The sequence below is a fragment of the Anolis carolinensis genome, chromosome 2 (genome assembly GCF_035594765.1).
Source record: "Anolis carolinensis isolate JA03-04 chromosome 2, rAnoCar3.1.pri, whole genome shotgun sequence".
NCBI classification, from domain to species: Eukaryota; Metazoa; Chordata; class Lepidosauria; order Squamata; family Dactyloidae; genus Anolis; species Anolis carolinensis.
Genome location: NC_085842.1, coordinates 312,177,827 through 312,201,811, shown reverse-complemented (window position 1 = coordinate 312,201,811; position 23,985 = coordinate 312,177,827). Strand labels below are relative to the sequence as shown.

At 41.4% G+C, this 23,985-nt stretch overlaps 1 protein-coding gene across 1 annotated transcript in view; it reads right to left on the bottom strand.

The window, feature by feature from the left end:
• smad7 (SMAD family member 7) overlaps positions 1 to 23,985 on the bottom strand; it is a 58,993-nt gene that overhangs the window by 23,913 nt on the left and 11,095 nt on the right. The window contains exon 3 of the mRNA XM_062972566.1: positions 19,162 to 19,236. Within this exon, the coding sequence (XP_062828636.1) occupies positions 19,162 to 19,236 (75 nt within the window). The remainder of the gene's footprint in view (positions 1 to 19,161; positions 19,237 to 23,985) is intronic.

The following is a 23,985-nucleotide window of genomic DNA, read 5'->3' as shown; positions in this document are numbered from 1 at the left end:
TAGCTTCACAATGCCTTCTCTATCAACGAGGTCTGAGGCCTCGCCAAATTACAAATCCCAAGATTCCATACCACTGAGTCGAAGCAATTGAAGTGAACTCAAACTGCATTAATTTTACAGTGTAGATGCACCCTTGGGTAACAAGTCTACTACGGGTGCATCACCAGGTGTAGTTACATTTTGAAGGTCTTTAACCTTCTCTGTCAAATAGTGCTACAGCCTTACCAAACTACAACTCCCATGGCAGTGAAAATAAAGTCAAATTGCATTAATTCTACCGTGTAGATGCAACTTAGGTTTTTGTTTTGTGCTTTTTCTACAAAGGAAGTTGACATCAACTCAGCCAAACAGGCACCCACTCCACGGTGCATAAGAAACTGGGAGGCTAACCAAATTAGATGTAAATATTATGCTCACGCCCAGCAATGTGTAATTCCAAGAAGGTACTTTCATCATTGCTGCGCTCTGTTGCATATACAGGAGCAATATATCTTGCCCAGGAACTAGGCAGAGAGCAAGATCAACTCAATTGAATGCCAAATATACACTCAATTGGGATGTCCGGTTTTGGGCACACAGCACCTTCCAAGTCCAGCCAAAAAAAGAGAAAGATTGTGAAGCTTTTGAGACCAAAAACAACCCACCACCCGTCGACTCTCTGCATCCTTTTGTCTCTTTGCTTGTGGATTTTCTGCCAACCAATCTATCCAGAAGTGGGCAATTTGTCTCCTACCGAAGGCCACACTGGAATTACACGATGAGCCAAATGGCCTCGGCTAATTTGCATGAAGCAACTGCATGGAATTAAACTGCAATTTGCATATCATTTCTATGAGCATGGCACCAGACAAACTGGTACTTGAAGGACATGTTGCTGACTGTATTCACTAGGAAGTCTTATGCTGAAGTAGTTTCCTGCAAAATGGGATTTAGTACACAGATAAAATGTTCACTTTGGGCTTTGAAATCATGAAAGGCATTGGAGGCAGAAGACGTCCAACTTCCCAGAAGTTGGCAAAAACTGATGGATATCTCAGCCTGTTGCCTTCTGCAATTCATTCATCTGTCTGGCCAATGCTGGAGACAGAATATTGGGACTGATCTACGCCCAGGTCCATCTGAGCCAGAAAAACATTTTGATTACTAATGCTTATCAGGGATTTTTTTAAGAGTTAGGATTTATTTTTATTGCTGCCAGTTCTTTAGCATTTCTGCAATAATGATACCTTCAAGCAGTGATAGCAAACATATGTCGGTGGGCTACAATTTCCATCAGCCCTTGCCAGAAAGAGGGAATGGTAGGAACTGAAGCCCAACAATATCTGGAAGGCCACAATTTTCTCAGATAGTGTTGAAGTGGGTGGGAAAAAAACCAAGTGCTAGGACATTTGGTTTTTAGAATGAATGCAGTTTGATAACACTTTAAATGCCCTGGGCCAATGCTATAGAAACCTGGAAGATGTAGTTTTACAAGGGGTTTAGCTTTCTCTGTCAAAGAGTACTGGTGCCTCACCAAACTACAAATCCTAGGATTTCATTAGCATTCAATCATGGTGGCTGAAGCAGTCTCAAACTATGTTAATACTACAATGTAGGCCGCATCTATTCTGTCATATAATGCAGTTTGAACTGCATTACAATGACCAATGTAGACTCAGGCTAGATCCACATCACCACTGAAGCCCATCTACACTGCCATATAAAATCCAGATTATCTGCTTTGAACTGGATTATATGGCAGTGTTGACTCATATATTCCAGTTTAAATCAGATCATCTGGATTATCTGCTTGATGATCTGTATTATATGGTAGTGTAATCCAGTTTCTGAATCCAGATTATTTGCTTTGAACTGGATTATATTGAGTTTACACTACCATATAATTCAGTTCAAAACAGATAATCTGGATCCAGAAACTGGATTATATGGCAGTGCAGATGGGAGCCTCATATAATGCTGACTGAACTGGATTATATGAGTCTACACTGCCATGTAATCCAGTTCAAAGCAGAGAATCTGGATTCAGAAACTGGATTATATGGCAGTGCAGATGGGGCCTCATAAAATGCCGACTGAACTGGATTATATGAGTCTACACTGCCATGTAATCCAGTTCAAAGCAGACAATCTGGATTCGGAAACTGGATTATATGGCAGTGCAGATGGGGCCTCATAAAATGCCGACTGAACTGGATTATATGAGTCTACACTGCCATGTAATCCAGTTCAAAGCAGACAATCTGGATTCGGAAACTGGATTATATGGCAGTGCAGATGGGAGCCTCATATAATGCCGACTGAACTGGATTATATGAAACTACACTGCCATGTAATCCAGTTCAAAGGAGACAATCTAGATTCAGAAACTGGATTATATGGCAGTGCAGATGGGGCCTCATATAATGCTGACTGAACTGGATTATATGAGTCTACACTGCCATGTAATCCAGTTCAAAGCAGACAATCTGGATTCAGAAAGTGGATTATATGGCAGTGCAGATGGGAGCCTCATATAATGCCGACTGAACTGGATTACATGAGTCTACGCTGCCATATAATCACATTCAATGCAGTTAATCTGCATTCTTTCCTGCTTCTTAGCAGGGGGTTGGACTAGATGGCCCATGTGGTCTCTTCCAACTCTACTATTCTATGATTCTATGATTCTATGATTCTATGATTCTGAAACTGCATTAAATGGCAGTGAAGATGGGGCCATAGATGCACCCCTAATTGATGATGTACCATGGATTTTAGGGTTTGTTTTCCAAATCCACGGATGCTCAAGTCCCATTATATTAAATGGCACAGCAAAATGGTACAACCAAGGTTAAATTAAGAATGGAGAGCGGAATTCATTGGGTGCAGAATCAATGGGTTCAGAGGGTCAACTGTACTATTTACCCTTATGCCTAATGCAAGAGCCTAGGAAGGAAAAAAAAGAGATGATTTAGGATCAAGGTCAGGATGTCCAGAATTGGAGCTGGGCTGGTGTCATCCCCTTTGGGGATAATTGCCTTGAAAGGGTCCCCTCCTTCCTTCGTCAAAGAAAGGCTTTAATTGCCCCGGGTTCCCTAACAATAATAGTCCAGCCAGATCCACCAAGACAGCTATAAAAGCCGCTTCCTTTTTTTGTTCTGCCTAATGCACAGGGAGATACCGAAGAGGCTTTCAAAGGAAATTCCTGAAAGAAAGAAAAAAAAGGGAGCTGGTAGGGTTTTAATGTTTTCCGAGGCACAAGAGCCATCGCCAGTACTAGTGTTCAAGGGGAAACAAACAGAAATGTTTTTTCTTCTTCTTCTTCTTCTTCTCTTTGCGTAGCAAGGTTAAAAGGGTAAGGAAATGCTGAGGCAATTTTGACAAAGTCTCCCAATCCCACCCCCTCCCCGTCTTCTTTTTCCTACCACCCCAAGTTAAAACCTAGATAATGACACTGGGTGGGGACTAACATTTCGAGCCTGAGAAGCCAAACCAAAACGAGCTTCCCAGCCAAAAAAGCTCGCTCTGAGCCTTCCCTTTTGGGAAGGAAACCGGGAGAGAGAAAAAACAAATCGTGAAAAGACTCTCTTCGGTAAACGGAGACAGGAGGCGGCGAGTAACATTTAAGCAAAGGTGACCCTGCTATTCAAATATTTTGTGAAATAATAAAAATAAAATCAAGCACTCCAACAGTCTCTCTCTTTCTCTCCCACGCTGGAAATTCGGCCCACAAAAACCTACATGAGATCTCTAGCCTTTTCTTTTTCTAATAACTATGTTTCCCTTCCTTTCCTTGTTTTGTTTCTTTTTAAAAACGCATATGGTAATGATGCAACATCCTATTATGTTTCAATCGCTTCCTGTTAAAAACATGGTGAAAGTTACCATTATGTATTTTAACTAGGACTTATTCTCCCCCTGCAATGCTGTCGTAAGGATGCAAAATTTCACATTTCAGTTTTCCAATCCTGAAAAACCAAACAGGAGTCCCATCTTTTCTTTTGAATCTCTTTGTTTTCACATCTCTGGCTAAAAAAATACTTTGTGGGGTATTGAGATCTAGTTGAGCTTTTGGCTTGAAAGGGTGCATCTACATTATGAGCGCAGTGGGTTAAACCATTGTGCCGGCAGGACTGCTGACCTAAAGGTCGGTTTTCTGACCTGAAGGTTACTGGTCCGAATCTGGGGAAAGCAGGTGAGCTCCCTCTGTCAGCTCAAGCTCCCCAAGCGGGGACATGAGAGAAGCCTCTTACAAGGATGGTAAAACATCAAAACATCTGGACCTCCCCGGGCAACATCCTTGCAGACAGCCAATTTTTTCACACCAAGTTGCTCCTGACACACACACAAAAAATCTACATTATAGAAGGAAGGCCAATTTGGCACCACTTCAACTACCATGGCTCAATGCTATATGATCATGGGAGTTGTACCTTGGTGAGCCACCAATACTATTTTGCAGAGAAAACTATAGATACCATAAAATTGCAGCTCCCATTATTCCAGAGCACTGACCCCTGGCAGTTAAAGTTGTGTCAAATTCCATTCGTTCTACAGTGTAGATGCACTCTCAGCCTCAAGGGAAGGCAATGGCAAACGCCTTCTGAACTCACTCTGAGAAGAAAACACCATGACAGGTTGTTGCCTTAGGGTTGTCATAAATTAGAAACGACTTGAAGGTACCTAACAACAACAGCAACAATAACCCAAGTAATCTATGTTCGTTGCACAAGCAGTTTTGCACCAGGTGAATGTGATCCATTGCCACCTGTTGCACAACAGCGCAATTCTGTGTTGCTTCAGCACATCTACAGTGGAGTAAAATGAATGTTGTGGAAGCATGAGCAGAAGCTCAGCCAAATGGTTCCTCTCTTACAATCTCATTTCGCTCTGCTGCTTCCAATGGTGCTGGTACTGGTGTATAAGCCTACATCTCTTTGATAAATAGGTTGGTATCAGAGTCATATACAACTAGTCCTACACATTCACTAGCACAGGATTCCCACAAAAGCAAAATAATAATACAGAAATTGCTATTTTTTATCCATAGTAAGACCTGCAGCAATGTCTGGGAAATGTCTATGAACTCGCAATGGAAGACTTACTATCCTAGAGATAACATGGGCCCCATCTACACTGCCATAAAATACAGTTTGGAACTGCATTATATGGTTAGTGTAGACTCATATGATTTAACTGCATTGAACTGCTTAAATGAGTCTACACTGACCATATAGCACAGTTGTAGATGGAGCTATATTAATCAAATCCACATAATTGACATCTGCAATGTGGAGGGCTGGCTGCACTTTTAAAAACTTAAGCAGAACCTAATTTCTTTAATTTATGTTTCCATCTTTCCAAAGCAAATTTTGAAAGAAAGAAAGGGGTCTAAATGTAGTAAATCAATACATCATGCCTGCAGCTGGACAAAAGGCACACCACATCCCTTACACAAAGGCCCAGGTAACTTATAAACCGAGGTCTTGGTTGGAACAATTAAAAATCCGGCAGAGAGAGTTAAAGAATAACTAATTATATAAGGTGAAGTTGTGCATTTCGCCCTATATGCCGAGGTGCACCTAACTTTATTACAGGTTTTTATATGTCTCCATAGAAGGCCTCAATCTGGAAAAGTTTGCTGCTGAACAGGTAACGCATGAAAAATAAAAAGTCTATATGAAACCTTCTGGGTTGTACTGAATATAAATGGGGAAGGAACACAGCAGAAAGAAAGAAGGGGGACCTTGCAAAAAGCTGCAGCTTTGGCTTGATGTGATTAAATTGTCTAGCCATTCCCTGCAGCTTCACAGCAAACAAAATTTGAGAATACACCCAAGACTTTAATATTGGTTAAGAAAGCTAATTAAAAGCCAAGGGCTAGAAAACCCTGAGCGCTGCCAAGCACTTCCAGTTCCCACCATTTTGTCAGCATCCTGAAAACAGCATCGGTCCACATTTTTGCTCACGAACGACACGGTTCCTGAACAGGGGAAGACCAGCCCCCAAATAGCAAACACTGATGAAATGAGCTCTGCGGAAGAAAAAGTCAAGTGGCGATTAGAACGCCAGGCGATTTGGGTAAAAAGTTAAGGAGGTAAACATGAACTTTACTTTCTTTGTGCGACACAAAGGGAACCAAGGCTGTGTGAACCGCACTTAATAATGCCACTGGGCTGAAAATAAACTGGGAAGGAAGCTTGCTTTGTGATACTGGGCAAGCCGCCAGGTTGCTCTGCTTGCCTGGGTTATTCTCTCCAGCTCAAAAAGACTGGTTTGTTGGGCCCTCCAATCTGCGGGGTTTACTTTTGTGGATTTTATTATCTGCAAATTTGATTAAAATGCTCTCTATAGGAATATGTAGGTCTTACAGTGCGATTCTAAGGTCAACTTCCAATGGACATTGACTACAGAGATATGTTGAAGGACGTAGTGATGCCTGGAGAAAACATCTCTTTAGAAATACAGTAGAGTCTCACTTATCCAAGACTCGCTTATCCAAGGTTTTGGATTATCCAAGCCATTTTTGTAGTCAATGTTTTCAATATATCATGATATTTTGGTGCTAAATTCATAAATACAGTAATTACAATATAACATTACTGTGCATTGAACTACTTTTTCTGTCAAATTTGTTGTATAACATGATGTTTTGGTGCTTTATTTGTAAAATCATAACCTAATTTGATGTTTAATAGGCTTTTCCTTAACCCCTCCTTATTATCCAAGTTATTCGCTTATCCAAGCTTCTGCCGGCCCGTTTAGCTTGGATAAGTGAGACTCTACTGTATCTAAGTTTTCCAGTGGGGGTCTATGTTCAACTTCTGCTAGAGGTTGACTGTATAATTGCATTGAAAGATCTACAAATGCCAATAGAAGTGCTCCCACTAAAATCTCTTGGTCCTCCAAGACAACTTCTGTTGGAAGATGACTGTAGAACCATACTGGAGGACCTATGAATGCCTAGAGAAATGTTGCCCCCTAGAAATCTCTAGGTCCTCCAGCATTGCTTTATGGTTAACTTCTCCTGGATGAAGACACCTGGGAGGAACACTTCTCCACTGGAAGCTGACCAAAGTGGCATGCTGGAGCTAACTAGACATTCCTAGCAAGATAACATATTAGCCAATATGGCGAATGTTAAATCTAGAAATATTTATTTATTTATTTACAGCATTTATATTCCGCCCTTCTCACCCCGAAGGGGACTCAGGGCGGATCACATTACACATATAGGCAAACATTCAATGCCTTTTAACATAAAACAAAGACAAACAAACATAGGCTCCGAGCGGGGCTCGAACTCATGACCTCCTGGTCAGAGTGATTCATTGCAGTTAATTGCACTGGCTTGCTCTCCCACTTGCGCCACAGCCCGGGCCATGAACGATGGGTTGTGGTAGTAACCCCGTTTCCACCTAATATTTAAAGCAAATTTCAACCACGTATCTAGAGGTATCCACCACTCACTTGATATATCACATGGCACAAAAGCAACCCACTTGGAGGTCCAGATAAAGACCACCCAGGTTTTGATTCTGGAAAAATAGAGAGGTGAAACAAGGGCTTCAGTTTGTAGCATCCACAGCACTGGTTGTGAATGGTGGGACGTGAGGAAGATACTCTCGTGTCTCTTTACTGTCTGAATCAGTATCCGAACCAGTCCTGACACTGCCACTATTGTCTTGCAGGAACAGCAAAGTGAGCAATGGAAAGTGTCTGCGGTGGGGCATTTGAGGTGCAGTGCAGAGACAGAAGGATTTCCTAACATGGAGACTCCTTTTAGCTCTCCCATGCAAACTCGGGAGCTGTTCTCCAACCGCACCTATTTAAAGTTATCCATCTAGTTCAATTGCCAGCCCTTACATGTAGAAGTAAACTGTCTCACGTGACAAAGTTCTCACCACTTCCTTTGGGTAAATTTTATTTAGCAGGCAGGTACATAAATAAAAGCCGTACGCACACCATTAGGGTTAGAGACGGGACGTCAAAAGCGTGCTTCTTTACATTTGGTGGGTCCGTATCTTTTTTTTAATACCCTCTCCCCTTCCAAAAAAATAAAATAAAATACAGGACGTTTGAAAACCATACAAATACTTATGACATTCTTGCAAAAATTAAAACTGTCAGGGGAATGCAGCAGGCAGTCAAGAAAAAAAAGCATTAGAAAAACAACTCACAAAAATTACATGGCTCTTTATAGAAAGAGCTGTGTCTGATAAAGAGCATGCCTTCTTTTCCTTCCCACCACAACCAACATCAAAAAAGGCTCACAAAATGTTAGCTTTTTATTATTAGTGGCTGAGCTCCAACTACATTTAGTCATGACTAAGTTCCACTAAAAGCACAGAGGCTTCCATTGGTTGCAGCTCACGTCTATTGGTTCCAATGGGATTTAGGCTACAGTCCAGAGGCAGGAATGTCAATTGAAAAGACTTCAGATGTTTCATTAATCAACAGTGAACTTGAAAACCAAGTCGATCTGTGTTGATGTTGGAAAAGTTATGTTTAACATAGGAAGTTCCCATTATATTAATTGTTACTAGGCTGGTAACCATAGGATTGATAGAAAATGCCATATAACACATCTGGTTGACACTTTTTGTTGCATGTTTTGTTGTTAACTCCTCTTTTGAGAGTAAGCTGCCTTCTCTAGCCTTGTGCTTTCCAGGTGTGTACAACCTATAATCTGGATGCTGTCTGGGGATGGTAAAGATTTGTAGCCTAACACATTGTTCAAGTTCTATTTATGTTGGCACAAACATAGTATCTCACCCATTGAGCAATTAGGTTTTGCCACTTATCAGCTGCGTCATTTCTCTATTTTGCATCTTCACCAACACCAGCAACATGTACTCCATTCACTCATCCTTCAGACAATATAAATCTTGGGTTACTGTGAGTTTTCCGGACTGTATGGCCATGTTCCAGAAGCATCATATAAACCCCACTTGCCTAATTTCCAACAGACCTCACAACCTCTCAGGATGCCTGCCACAGATGTGGGCCAAACCTCAGGAGAGAATGCTTCTGGAACATGGCCATACAGTCTAGAAACCTCACAGCAACCCAGTGATTCTGGCCATCAAAACCTTTGACAACACAATATAAATCTTTTAAGATTCCTAAGTTGTTTCTAAAATGACTTTAAAAGTGACTGCAATAGGTTATGACACATTCAATGCCCCACAATGAGATGGAAAAGGACCCACAAATATATAGTATTTGGTATTTGCTGGGGTTCGGTTCCATGATCCTCCTAGATACCAAAATCTGTGGCTACACAAAGTCCCATTACAGTAGTCTCTCACTTATCCAACATAAACAGACCGGCAGAACGTTGGATAAGCGAATATGTTGAATAAGGAGGAATTAAGGAAAAGCCTATTAAACATCAAATTAGATTATGATTTTACAAATTAAGCACCAAAACATCATGTTATACAACAAATTTGACAGAAAATGTAGTTCAATACGCAGTAATTCTATGTAGTAATTACTGTATTTACGAATTTAGCACCAAAACATCACAATGTACTGAAAACATTGACTACAAAAACATTGACTACTAAAAGGCAGACTGCATTGGATAATCCAGAACATTGGATAAGCGAATGTTGGATAAGAGAGACTCTACTGTATATACAATGATGTAGTAAAACTATATAAGTTATCAAGGTTTTCTCTCTTTGGAATTTTTTTTTCTTGAATATTTTCAATAGTCGAATCTGTGGATACAGAATCCATGCACACAAAGGGTTGACTGTATGTGAATTGCTGCTAAAATCCACACAGCATGATAAACGAGGATCACTTAAAAAGTCATTTTACTGAGTTAGAGAAAGAATGCAAGTTAAGATGTCTCAAAAAGGATTAAACCTTTGTTTAAAAATGTCAAAACACATTCTGCTTTCCTATCAGTTATCACTTAGCTAAGCTTCAAGAACTTTCCCTCTGGTCCCAGTGAAAGCTCCTCAAGTAACATTGGAAAACATTGGTCTGCAAAAACCTCCAGGACCAAACTGTTGTCTACTGACTTCCTCCGATTTTGCAAACTTTTGAACTGCTGCTTATGGAAGAAAAAAAGGCTGAAAGCAAAGAGAGAGAGGGATGGGGAGAGAGAAGCTAGAATGAAGTGTCAGAGGCCAAAAACTACATGAGATGGCTTGCCAAAAGCCAGTCTCTCCTCACTTTGCTGGCTTGGCTACATACTGCTATGGTCAGATGATGTGCGAGGGGAAAAGCAATGCTCCTGCTAGTCTGGCAGTCGGCCTGCTTTACTTCAAAGGCTCCACTGCTGTCATCTTAGTGTTAACCCCTGATAACCTTGTCCTTTTGCAGACAGACCTGAGTTTTTAGGTAAGCCATTTAATAGGGCCTAAGAACAAGCTAATGCTCTGTATGACTGGCCTCTGTTAATGCAAACAAGAAGACAACATACCATCCAGGGCAGCAAGGAGAGAGGGAGGGGAAAGAGAGAGAGAAAAAAAAGTATTAAGGTTTCAGTAAATGCTGAATAAAGTGCTTGAAGGAAGGAGGATATCACCAGTTGCTTATTTTAACAAGGTATAGGCTCATGCTGTTACCCGGGAAAGTGTCTCAATGCAAGATAATAAATAGGATGTGGAATTGAGATTTATCATGCTATTCCCTACACTGCAACTGAATCCAAAACAAAGCAGCCCTTGATTTTGCCATTTTATATAAGGGACACCATTTTACTATATGGGACTTGAGCATCCATGGACTTCAGTATCCACAAGGGTCCTGGAACCAATCTCCACCAGATACCAAGGACCCACTGTACTGGGATGTGCTGCTATCTCCACTTACAGACAGGTTTTGGTTCAAATAAAATTGAAAGCAGCGAAATGGGTCTACCAACCAGGTAAAGTGCTCCGTACCTCTTATTCCGTACTTTCCTAAAAGTTCACCTCTCCATAGCTGACACAGATACCAGCAAGGCTCAAAAGGCACCGGGAAACATTCCAGGCTTGTTTGCTATTTCATAATGAAACAGCAGCCCTCTGCTCAAAATTCAGAGTAAGTAAAAGACGAACTGAATACATGCAAGGAGTAGAAGTCTATCTTTCAGTGATTGTCAAGCATCTCCTTACTAGGGGTAGCAATGAGCTGGGCAGCTAATATCCACCTTAAAAAAATCAAGTAGGTAAGAAGTCGGGAATGGAAAGGATATGACTATTTTGTTTAGCTAAAAACTTCTGTTGATATAACCAAAGGGTGAGCCAGAACCAAGAGTTTTCCACAATGTTTGGCAGTACTGGAAAAAGCTATCCAACTTTTTTTTTGGTGATTTTTCAGCAACCTTTCTGAAAATGTTTGGTTATTCCTTTTGACTGACCTCACTGATCCTTTCAATTGCCCTTACCTGCCTCTGCTGACATCACACAGCCAGTGCTGATGGACTATGTGAGAAAATTGGGTTCATCCCATGTTCTCAGTTTAAGAAGTATTGCTCATTGAACCCATCCAGACATTATTACGAAGGTATCATAACCAGGGGATTATTGGCGCCGAGGAAGCAGCAACCACCAGAGGAAAATAAGCTAAACAAGTTTTTTTAAAGATGTGAATCTTTGCACATCTTAAGTAACTTTTAAGGGGAAAATTAAACCATAAAAAAACTTGCAACTTCAGGAAAATTCGACCAAAACAAATTTTGCAACTTCTACTTATAGAGCAGAACTTGAAAATATTCCGCACAACACTACACAAAACAGAACATGTTCTTGAAACATGTACAAGTTGAGAATTCCTTATTCAAAATGCTTGGGACTGGAAGTATCCTGGAACATGTACAAACTGAGTATTCCTTATCCAAAATGCTTGGGACCTGAAGTATTCTGGATTTTTTTTTGGACTTTGCAATATTATAGATATATATACATAATGGGATATTTTGGAGATGGGACCAAATCTAAACACAAAATTCATTTATGTTTGATATCACCTTTATACAAATAACCTGAGGACACTTATATATAATATTAATTAGTTTGGGCATAAAACCAAGTTTGTGCACACTGAACCATCAGAAAGCAAAGGCATCACTATCTCAGCCACCTTTATGGACCTTTTTGGATTTTGGGGTATTTCAGACTTTGCAATCTGAGATAAGAAATGCTCAACTTGTATTAAGAGAATTTCATAAAGAAAAGCTTTTATCCGTGTGGTCAGAATAGAACGGAATGCACCAACTGAAATGAAGGATGATGATGATCGCAGGATATACAAGGCAGCTAACAACCCCAATGTACTGAATGTCATACCAAGGACTTACGTTTTATATGCTCAAGGTTTAGCTACCAACAAACTACAGGGATTGCCATAAAAAACAAGCTGTGCTCAAAGTCTTGAGCAATAACCAAAGTGAAGGTGGTGGACTAGGAGCCAAATCTAGTTCTGCTACCAATGACCAATGGCCAAAGCGGTCGAGTCTCAATATAATGTCCCTGATTGGGTTGTGATCCATGGCCATCTTGAAGCTTGGTTGTGACTTTGTAAACACAGTTCGGTGTTTTAAGCAGAATGAGAGTGCCATTATTTCACCTAGTACCAAGAATACCAATGGCTGTATCAATGTGTTGCTGAAGGCTTTCATGACCAGAGTAACTCGGTTGCTGTGAGTTTTCCAGGCTGTATGGCCATGTTCCAGAAGCATTCTCTCCTGATGTTTTGCACACATCTATGGGGGGCATCCTCAGAGGTTGTGAGGTCTGTTGGAATCTAGTCAAGTGGTGTTTATATATCTGGGGGATGTCCAAGGTGGGAGAAAGAACTCTTGTCTGTTGGAGGCAAGTGTGAACGTCATAGCCAAGTTCTGAAGCTGCAAGACTATTCAATGTAAACAAGGTGGCCAACTGCAACATTCACACATGCCTTCAACAAACAAGAGTTATTTCTCCCACCCTGGACAATCTACAGATATATAAACTCTACTTGCCTAGTTTCCAACAAACCACACAACCTCTGAGGATGCCTTCCATAAATGTGGACAAAACACCAGGAGAACATGGCCATACAGCCCAGAAAACTCACAGCAACCAAATGGCTGTATCCTCTCCACTCTCTTGCAGCGCAAAACCTATATCTTTCTAGTAGGCAGAAAGCAGGCATCAAATTAATGGGGTGGGAGACAGAAGAACTAAAGTGATGGGGGGAAACTCAGGAGGAGGAGGAGAGAGAAAGAGACTGCAACCAGGGAGTGTTTTACCTCCGGAGAAAGAGGATTAACTGAGATGCAAGGAGAGAAAAATAGATCCAAGCCACATGTTTACTCCCTGGGTTTCTCTGTTGAGGTTTTAACCTTTGGGAAGATCCTCCTTTAAAAACAACACAGTTAAATGAGAAATGCAATTTGGCCAGCATTTTTTCCCCCTCCTCCTCCCTTGAAAGGCGGGCATCTTCAGTCCCCCATCCTTTTCCACTCTCCCCCTTTCCGCCTCTCCTTCCCTCCCTTCCAAATGCCACATACAACATAAAAGGCCAGCGCGGAGTGAATTAAAGGTCACTTCTGGTGGAACCAGTTCCTTTGTGAAGACCCCCAGAGGATTAAGTTTTCACATCCAACTTCATGGCGCAGATATATAGACCTATCCCTCTCTTTCTCTCCCCCTCCTCTCTCCTCCCTTCCCTCCTTCCCCTCCTCCCTTTCCTCCCGCTCTCTCTTTTTCTTCCCTTGCCAAAAGAATCAAGTCACTGGCTCCAAGCGCCCAGCTTTCCTCCCACCCTGAACTGAGCCTCATTCATGAGCTGGAACCACCGCAACTCCAAGCAAAGCCAGGAAGAAAAACAGCAAACAGAGCAAGTGAAAGAAAGGCTCAGATTGGTTATTTGCGAGGGGGAAACACTTGGGCAGCGGCTCTCCTTCCCTCCGTGTCCTTCTCCCTCCTCATTCCAGGCTGGTCACCCTCCCACATCCTCTGGGCACAGCCATCCCCACACCTTCGTCATTCACCGGGGAGAGTGCTTTCGGCCACATGAAGCAGAACGAAATAGTTTTTGCAAGCCTTAATATGCATTCCTGAAAGAAAACACCAGGCCCTGCTGCATTCTTCGGGCAAATTATGGACACACACACACATACACATAAATACATATTCCTTCCTTCCCATTCTCTTGCATTCTCATGCACACTTTTTGTCTCTATACTATCTTCCTTTCTTCCATACAATACTTTCTCAATAGCAAAACAAAAACAAAAAAACTAAAATAAAACCCTTTCAATAAGGAACAAGAAATTCTCCAAGACAGAAATGGCTGCAGTTCGAAGTATTTGCTGGATGCTGTAGGGTGCATCTTCACTGTACAATTAATGCAGTTTGGCACTACTTCACTTCTTGTGGCTCAATGTTATGGAATTAAGAAGTTGTAGGTCAGTGAACTTGAGGACCAAAAGGTGCCAGGTTCACATACCGGGAGCGGAATGAGCACCCGCTGTTAGCCCCAGCTCCTGCCAACCTAGCAGTTCGAAAAACATGCAAATGTGAGTAGATCAATAGGTACCGCTCCAGCGGGACGGTAACGGCACTCCATGCAGTCATGCCGGCCACATGACCTTGGAGGTGTCTACGGACAACACCAGCTCTTTGGCTTAGAAATGGAGATGAGCACCAACCCCCAGAGTCGGTCACAACTGGACTTAATGTCAGGGAAAACCTTTACCTTTACCCTTTACCTAGTTCAGTGAAGTGCCAGCATTCTCTGGCAGAGAAACTAAAAATCATGCAAAACTACAGCTCCCAAGATGCCATAGCACTGAGTCACAAGTCTAATTGATTCTACAGTGTAGATGCAGCCATACTTCTCACAAAGCAAAATAAACCCAAACCAAATCCTTTCATTTCCCCATTTTAGCATTCAATGTATAGTACAGTCATCCATCCATATCCATAGATTCTGCTTCCACAGATTGAAAATGTTCCCTTCAAAAAATCCAAAAACCAAACTTTGATTTTGCCATTTTAGATAAGAGAAACCATTTTACTATGCCATTATATATAATGGGATTTGAGCATCCATGGATTCTTGTATTCACAGGAACCAAACCTCAGTGGATACCAAGGGTGGACTGTACTCATTCGAAATAGATTGACTTATACTTTATGCCGGAGCCAGCAGTTTCCGTGATGGGACAATAGCAGTTTTAAGCTGATAACAAGTGTGAAACACAACACAATCAATGTAATGGTATGCAGATAAGTAATAAAAGTTGCTACTAGATTAATGAATTCAGTCTTTGTTTGTCTAGGAGGAAGCAACACGGTCATGCTCTTTTAGAAAGACCATTTCAAAACACCGGATTGGATGCAGACTGTCTTATTTAGGGTAGACTGAATGAAAACAAGACTTAATTAATTAAGTCATGACTAACTCAGCTCCCACTGCTTTCAATGGGCTCCGTCTAAGGATGACTCAGGTTTGATCCAATCCAAGACAACCAGCTAGTCCACACTATACACATACAAACACAAGGTATGTATCTACTAGAACTAAGAAACAGTGCAGTGGATCCTTGATCTCCAGGGTGAGAACATCCATCTCACAGCTTCTTTGGAGAAAGTCAAGAAGACTACTTTCTCTACCTTGAAATAGCTCTAATGCAATGGTTCTCAACTTGTGGGCCGTGACCCAGCTATGGGCCACAAGAACAAAAATCTGGTCCACGAACCTCATTCCTCTTTATTTCTTTATTTATTTTATTTCCACTCCTTTCTGCAGAGCTGACCTTTGCATTGGATAGACAACATCAGCTCTAGATTATTAAATATGGTTTTCTGTGGATGAGCAAGATGGCGACTACTGGATGGCATATGTTCTGTATCAGAAACTAGAGCTGATGTGGTCTATCCAATACAATTTTCTGAATCGGCACCCCAAATAACCAAATCAAACAGTTGACCAAAAACTTATTCATAACCCTTTTGGTACTAATGTTGGAAAGTGGACCCAGGTCAAAGTGGTCCCTGGTCTAAAAGAGGTTGGGAACCACTGCTCTAATGAAAAAGAAGGGAGAAACAAAAAGGAAGCATTGCATTTACCTTTCTATGAACCATCCCCTAACTTAGATAAGTTATTAGTACAGATAAGAGGCCATCTTCTGAATGCCCCAGAGACAGGGCATTAAAAGTCCTGTTCAAATACAATCTCTAGCAGCATTTCTTAAGTATGTAAAGAGAAGCGAAAGTTGGCTTTAGAGAATTGCTGCAAAAATCCAATTGGCATTAAGTACTTTTCAGTTCTGAGCATCCTGAATGGGTGATAATGGGTGTAAGCATGGGCCAAAGTCTCTCCCACTGGTATCAATGGGGCTTTCGGAACAAGTAAGTACAGTCATATAGTATCCATGCTTCAATTACTGACTGTAGTGAATTTTCAGAGCCACCCTTCCAAATAATTTTTTTTCGTGTCAGGAGCGACTTGAGAAACTGCCAAGTCGCTTCTGGTGTGAGAGAACTGGCCGTCTGCAAGGACGTTGCCAGGGGATGCCCGGATGTTTTGATGTTTTAACCATCTTTGTGGGAGGCTTCTCTCATGTCCCTGCATCAGGAGCTGGAACTAACAGAGTTCTCTCCGAACTTGAACCGGCAACCTTCAGGTCAGCAACCCAATCTTCAAGTCAGCACTCTTGCCAGCACAAGAGTTTAACCCATTGCAGCACTGGGGGTTAATAATAAATCAAGCAAAATCCAGAACAAATGCTCCTTCATGTGGCAAGATGTCAGCTTTTGTGATTTGAAAACACCTCCCCATTCCTTATTAAACTAAATATATATAACGTGTGCAGTCAAAAGGGAGGAGTATCCAGACTCAGCCCCCAAATGATTTGTCCTTCAAATACAAAACGTAAACCAGAATTTGAGAGGGATAGGGTGTACTTTGATGAGGGTTTAAATGCTCAGAGAAAGCACCTTTTACCAATTCTTTCTGTGTTAACTTAAGCGGTTTGCCCCCCTTAAGCAAGCAAGCAAGCATTCCTCGGAGCCAGTGACGTTATTTCCTGCCCAGCGCTGCTGCTCCCTCTCCCCTTCCCTGCCTCCCGTCTGCAGCCGACTAGACAGACCAAGATCCTATCAATACACAAACCTTTCAAAAAGAGCCTCCCTTTCAAAGCTAGTGCTTCCTTTTGCTTATTTCATGTGGTATCCTGAGGAACTCAACCCCACCCTCTTGCAAACTATGGTGTTTTTTTTTCCTGCTGTAAGCCACCTTTAAGCATTATCGTGTTTTTCTTGTTCTTTTTTTCCCTCCACTTCTAAAATCTTCCCTAAGGTTGGCTTTCCGAGATGAAGGCAAAACTGGAACACATTCGAGTTCCAAAATCTGCTTTTCGAAATGAACAAGAAAAGAAGACCCCGCAAACTGGTCCTCCCCCCTCCTCTTTCCACCTCCTCCCTCGCATTTGATTAATTCTCATTAGGGCCCTTTGAACAAACAGAATACTCCCCTCTCAAATGACACAGGCAGGGAATATATTACACTAAAAGGAAAGCAAACAAGGGCTCGCTTAAATATAGCTGCGCTGGATGCGATTCCTGGAGAGAAAAGCAGGCGGGCACACAAACACACTCTTCAGAGCTGACATGTTTTCGATTTTTCGGTTGCAGATTAATGAATGGAGCACAACCCTTCTACAAACCATCAGTCGGGCCAGTATTCTTTGGCAAAGGGAAGGGATGTTACAAAAGGGATACACAGCTTTAAGGGATGCACTAGGTGCCATCTCAAGGCGCGGGTTCATCTAAAGAGGCAAATGATGGGTATTATAATAGCTGTCTCTGGTTTGAATGCACTAGGAATGGATCTATGAAGGATTGCAACCATTAACATCAGTTAGAAGTCAAAAGTGACCCCAAGGAGCAACCATTCTCCAAACCAGACCCAGTCTATGCAGTTTCCAAGATGTTCTTCTTCCAAACCATCCCCAGAAACCGAGCCATTCCTAGACACAAACTTTAATGAGTCTGCGTGAGCTACCCAAATGCCTTGCACTCCACTTTAATCACCAAAAGCCAGCCTGAACTTGCAACCTTGCAAAAAAAGCAGGAGCCTGCTCCGGCACACCCTTGCAGTGGACAGTATATAATTTAGCTCTCGGTGCATAAATCACATAGGCAGACAATGGTCTCAGCGAACTGCTGGAAAGGAGCTGCTAGTCTGCTGGAAGCCTTGGTCGACAATCCCAACCAGTTCTTAACAACAGAGGATGGAGAAAGGCTTATTATTATGCCAGAAGGAGTGCAAATGAGAGGTGACCATACTGCCGCTGCCAGGAAAAAATCAATCCTCAGATCTATGGTAACTATTCTGCATGAAGCCATACAATGACACTGAATTCAAGAGCCACACTATTGAAAGCTCAAAGTGATTTGGTGTCCAGAGGTCAGATAACCTCACCAAAAGTCTTAATATCTGGTGGTTAGAAAAGCTAGGAAAGTGCAAGACAATAATTGGGCCTGTAGTTTCCTAGCTTTGTTTCCACCGGGATGCCTAGGTATGGAATACTGGTATTGCAAGATAAGAAAGCACTTTTTCCATTCTGAGCCCAAATCAAGTGTGAAATAATTGTGACCAATAGCAGCTTTCTGTGGCACTGAAACTTTGGCTTTTTGGACATCAAGTGCACACAAGCATCTGTGTTCACTAAGGAGAAGAAACTAATTCAGTGTTTTTGACAGGTATGTATTGCCTTAATTCCATCTCATCTTTGGTCTGAATACTCTTGGTAGTCCCAACCCCAAATCAATGGGATCTATTTATATGACTCACTATTCAACAACTGAGTGAGTGCGTCTAATTCAAATTGGAAAAAATCAATGCCCATTCAGGCCAAATTGAGCTCCACCATCCATTAAAGGTCTTCAAGACAAACGAGTTGCTGATGGTTCCTAATATCTGAGAATCCAAAAGTTCCTGCTCTTAGAAGGAGCAAAACAGGACTAGATGTTGTCTATCCCACCAGTTTACCAAAGCAGAAGTAATTCTCGCTGTTGCTTAAACCATAACAATCCAAAACACCAGAGTTTGGCAAAGTGACCTCTTTTTTGGACTACAAATCTCAGAATCTCCCAGCCAGCAGCCATGTACAAAACTGGAGCTAGACTGATTAAAAGTACTGAAAATGCACAACGGCAGGGATCCAAATGAAACCCTGTTTCTTACCTGAAAGCCCCCCAGGGGCAAGATAATTAGTTCCTCCCGTCTCGGTGGAGGAAGGCACAGAGTCTGGACAACTTGCTGCAACAGAAAAAGGGAAACAAATTAAGAAATGAGCACGATGTACCACTTTAAAAAAAATAAAATTAAAAAGCAAGCTGCAAACAGTTTCTCCAGACAAATGAAGCACATTCCACGGGGTTTACTAGGAAGTTATTACTAATTGTCTACCCAGAGACAGCACAGTTCTTTATGATACACCCACCCAAACTCATCACCCGTGTCTCGGCTCCACTCTGCCACTTAATCACATTAGTCAATGAGCACATGGTCACAGACCGGCTGGAATGGCCTCCCACTTTTTCTTTTGTGGGTTGGATTTGTTTCCCTGGTAGTCATCGAGTGCTGAAATCCAGTGTGCCATGCTTAAGCTGCAGCTCAAGATCCAAAAGGAGTTTGCATTTGCTCCATTATTGAGATGAACCGAGGCAGAGTTGAGCGAAGGAGGAAAAAGGAGGAAATACTCTTTGCCAAAAACATTTCAATAATTTTCCTTGAATTTTTTTATGTTCCTCCTATTTTCTTATTATTTTAACAGGAACCCATCCATATTTCTGCCTTCTTCCGCCAGCAGTTCCAACTATTATTTTCCAGCATTTTGGGTGTTTTTAATATTTGCTGGCTGTTCACAAGAAAATCAGGACCACTTCATTTTCCATTAAGGGTATCATGCTGGAAGCAGAGATATAACACTGAAATATGGAGAATCTCACTCTGATTTTCTTTGCAGATGAAACTATGCAAAGAATTGTTGCCAACACCTCTATTAATGTTGATGCCTGCTCAGAAGGTAGAAAGAATTATGGTGTCCTCAAGAACCTGGCATTAGGGGAAAGCTAACTTTTTGGACTACAAATCCCAGAGTCAGCACTGTCATTGGCCATGCTATCTGCAGCATTTTGGGAATCATGATCCAAAGAAACTGACATTTCCAAAACCTGCATGTGCCAATGGCATATCCCTGCCAGAGATAATCATTCATTATAGCAGTAACTTTTGTTTAGAGTAAACAATACCAAAACTGCACCTAGTATGTGCCTTCTCTGATGTGACCTCTTTGCCTCTTACAATCCCTCTCAGGCCCCTTCCAGACAGCTGAATAAAATCCCACATTATCTGCTTTGAACTGGAACATATGGCAGTGTGGACTCAGATAACCCAGTTCAAAGCAGATATTGTGGGATTTTCTGCCTTTATATTTCTGAGTTATATGGCTGTGTGGAAGGGCCCTTAAACTTAACAAAATACCCAGAACTTTGTGCCTTATTAACAATAATTCTCAATAGTGCACCCTCCATTAATTGGATAACTTAAGGGGCTCAAAATGACATTTCTTGGAACACAGGAACACTGGCGAGACATGTTTATAAAGCACTTGTTACATAAAGTAGTAGATTTTTTAAACAATAACAGGGTCTAAGTGCCTGGAAAAGATTTCTTTCCAAGATCTCAGCAACTAAAACTCAGCGACAGATTTATTTTTCAATGATCTGGTCTGTTAGGAACAGCAGCAAATATATATATATATGAGTCACATTATTTCGAAGAGAATCAGAGTGGCAGTGGTTTCAGTGTTCGATCATGACTCTGGAGACCTGGGTTGAATCCCTTCATCTTGTAACACAACTGATCTTGGGCATGTCACGCTCTCTCAGCCTCAGAGGAAGGTGACCAAATCTTGCCAAGAAAATCCTATGACAGGTTTGCGTTAAGAATTGCCATACATCTGAGCCTAGATTAAACTGGACCCATACTGTTCATTACAAAGCAAACAAGAAAGGAAAGCCAAAGCCAACCTGTATGCCCAACCTCAACTTTCTGGCAAATTATCAGCATTGCCTTTGGCTATACAAAGTCAGGACATGTGGCATTAACAACAAGAATACAAGCCGACAGGGATGGGCACATACTTAATAGACAGACATCCCCTTTCCACTCATCCCTAGGTTTTGTTTGTCCAAGAAATCACTACTGAACAGAGAGAGAAGAACTGCCTGCATATGTACGTACGCAACTCAGCAATCTCATTTTATCAAAGTACAACCTTGAACAGGAATATACAGCTTAACAGGATATACTTAGACTGAAAACAATGGGGCAGACAGGAAATTGAGTTACTTGTGAAATACTTTACTATACACTTTCTAATTGTTCGGCGTTTTCTATCTCCTTAGGAAATAGGGTTTTTTTGGAAAAAAACTTTTTCATAATGAGGCATTCATTCAAAACACTTCAGCTTCAAATGGCCCTTTACCAAGAACCAACACTGGGAATAACTATAGATAACTGGTTACTTATACCCAATTCCTTAACATGTGTTGTAAGAAACAGTCTGATAAATACATGTTTACTAACTCACTGAAAACTAGAACTGAACACAAATCACAATAATATATCCTATCAAGAAAAACATACACTCTCACACACATATATGAATCCGCATTCATTTTCAAGAGTCAGAATCTAATCCATCTGACCTGTGCAGAGAGACCTACAGTCTACAAATTCTATAGGTTTTGTACTATTCAGCTGGAATACTTCTCCATCTTAACATTCTCCGTGTAGCTTTGCTGAATCACTTCTTTGCCTCACATAACCTCTTAGTACAACTGGACGAATGGCAGGTATTTGCATATCTCATTAGGATGATCTGAGGTTCTCCAAAATCCTTGTTTATTTTGGGAAGCCTCCACTGGGAACATCCTTTCACAAGGACATCCGATTGAAATCAACCAGACGGGATCCAGATATGCTGCAATCCAATTCTTGGTGTCAAGGCAATACATCAAGAGCAGATCTGGCAAGATCTTTCCAAGCATAAAGTTAGGACAGAGAATTTATCTCCATTTATTCCTGTAAAACTATGTGAACTGCCCAGAAAGTTCTTTTGAAGGTGTAGCCAGTATCACAGATAGGGTTTGCCAGAAGGAAAACTGGAGAAGACTCTTCTATCTTGTGTTGCTAACTGTCATCAAGCTGACATTGACTTATGGTGACCTTGCAGTCACCCTGTTGTCATCAGCCTGCTCAGGTCTTGCAAACTCAGGGCTGTGGCTTCCTTGGTTGAGTTTATCCACCTGGAATGTGACCTTCCTCTTTTTCTCCTGCTTTCTACCTTGTTGAACATTGTCATTTCTAGTGAATCATGCCTTCTCATGATATGACAATTTCAGCGCAGTCAAGGTAGTATCTAGCAGTGGTTCTCAGCCTGTGGGTCCCCAAGTGTTTTGGCCTACAACTCCCAGAAATTCCAGTCAGTTTACCAGCTGTCAGTACTTTTGGGAGCTGGGGACTCATAGGTTGAGAACCACTGGTCTAGAGTGGGCATGGGCAAACATCGGCCCTCCAGGTTGTTTTGGACTTTAACTCCCACAATTCCTAACAGCTGATAGGCTGTTAGGAATTGTGGGAGTTAAAGTCCAAACACCTGGAGGGCTGAAGTTTGCCCATGCCTGCTCTAGAGCATTCAGACTCCATATGCTCTCAGAACCATTTATTTTTAGTTTTTTTTAGCAGTCCATGATATCAGAAGAAGTCTCCTCCAGCACAACATTACAAATGAATTTATTCTCTATCCATCAGCCTTCTTCACTGTCCAGCTTTCACAACCACACATGGAAATCAGAAATACGATGGCACAGACAAGTCTGACTTTGGTATTCAATGATATGCCTTTTATGGTTGTGTAGAATAAGGCATTTCAGTAGGTGATGCTTGTTATCTTGTTTTGTGAGATAAGCAACAATTGGCAAAGCCTTCTATTCTGCACAATCATCAAAAGTGAATGGGACTTCTCCAGTTTTAATTCTGACCAACTTGATCACAGATGTAGACAAAGACATATTCAACAACATTTCATAACCCATTGACTTAGGTTGCCAATTACAACTGGATGTATTGCATCTAGACACCCACATTTAGCTTGCTAACATTATTTAGAACCATAGACCATAAAGGCCATTTAATCCAACCCATCCAGTGCAACTTAATATTTTGTTATTGCTATCATGAATTACAGACGGGTCAGAGAGAGAAGGGGGGAATACAGCACTACATGTTAACATATTATTGTTCTTTACATGTATATCACACACATCTTCCACTGAGCTCAAAGCAGTTTACGAGATTCTCGTATTTTTATCCTTACAATGAACTTCTCAGGTAGGTTGGTCTAAGAACAAGGTGATCCAGTGAGTTTTATATCTGGACTAGAACTTGGACTTCCCTGATCCCTCTCAATGCACACAGATGGGATCATTAGCTGAAATTTTCCACAATTAAATGTTGAACTATCCTTGATGGGTACTTTATTTAAAAAGTATCCTTTCATCTTCCAACCTGCAATGATTAATATTCAACTTCGCTGATGGTGTTAACGTCTCCTTTCACAGATCCCGAACACTTGTGTTGATCAGTGCTGCAAACCATGGGCATCTCAAAAACTAATTCAACTACAGTACTTGCTTCAAATGTTTTTCGCATACAGAAGTTTGAAAAAGTTAATGCATCTCATGCCATGATGCTGTACTGACCCGGGATACTCCCTTGCCTGAAGCAGACCATAAACAACCAGACAAGAGAAACCAGACCAGTCAAACTTCTCATCTACACAGGAATAAGGAAAGGAATGATGGATGAAAGAAAGAATGAAAAAAAAGATTCCCTTAAACAGAAGGCAATATAGTAATGCATATGTACGAAACAACATTACACTACGGAAGGCAAAGCATCCGTTTCTTCACTTCTTGGAACTGCTAATCTCAACTTTGC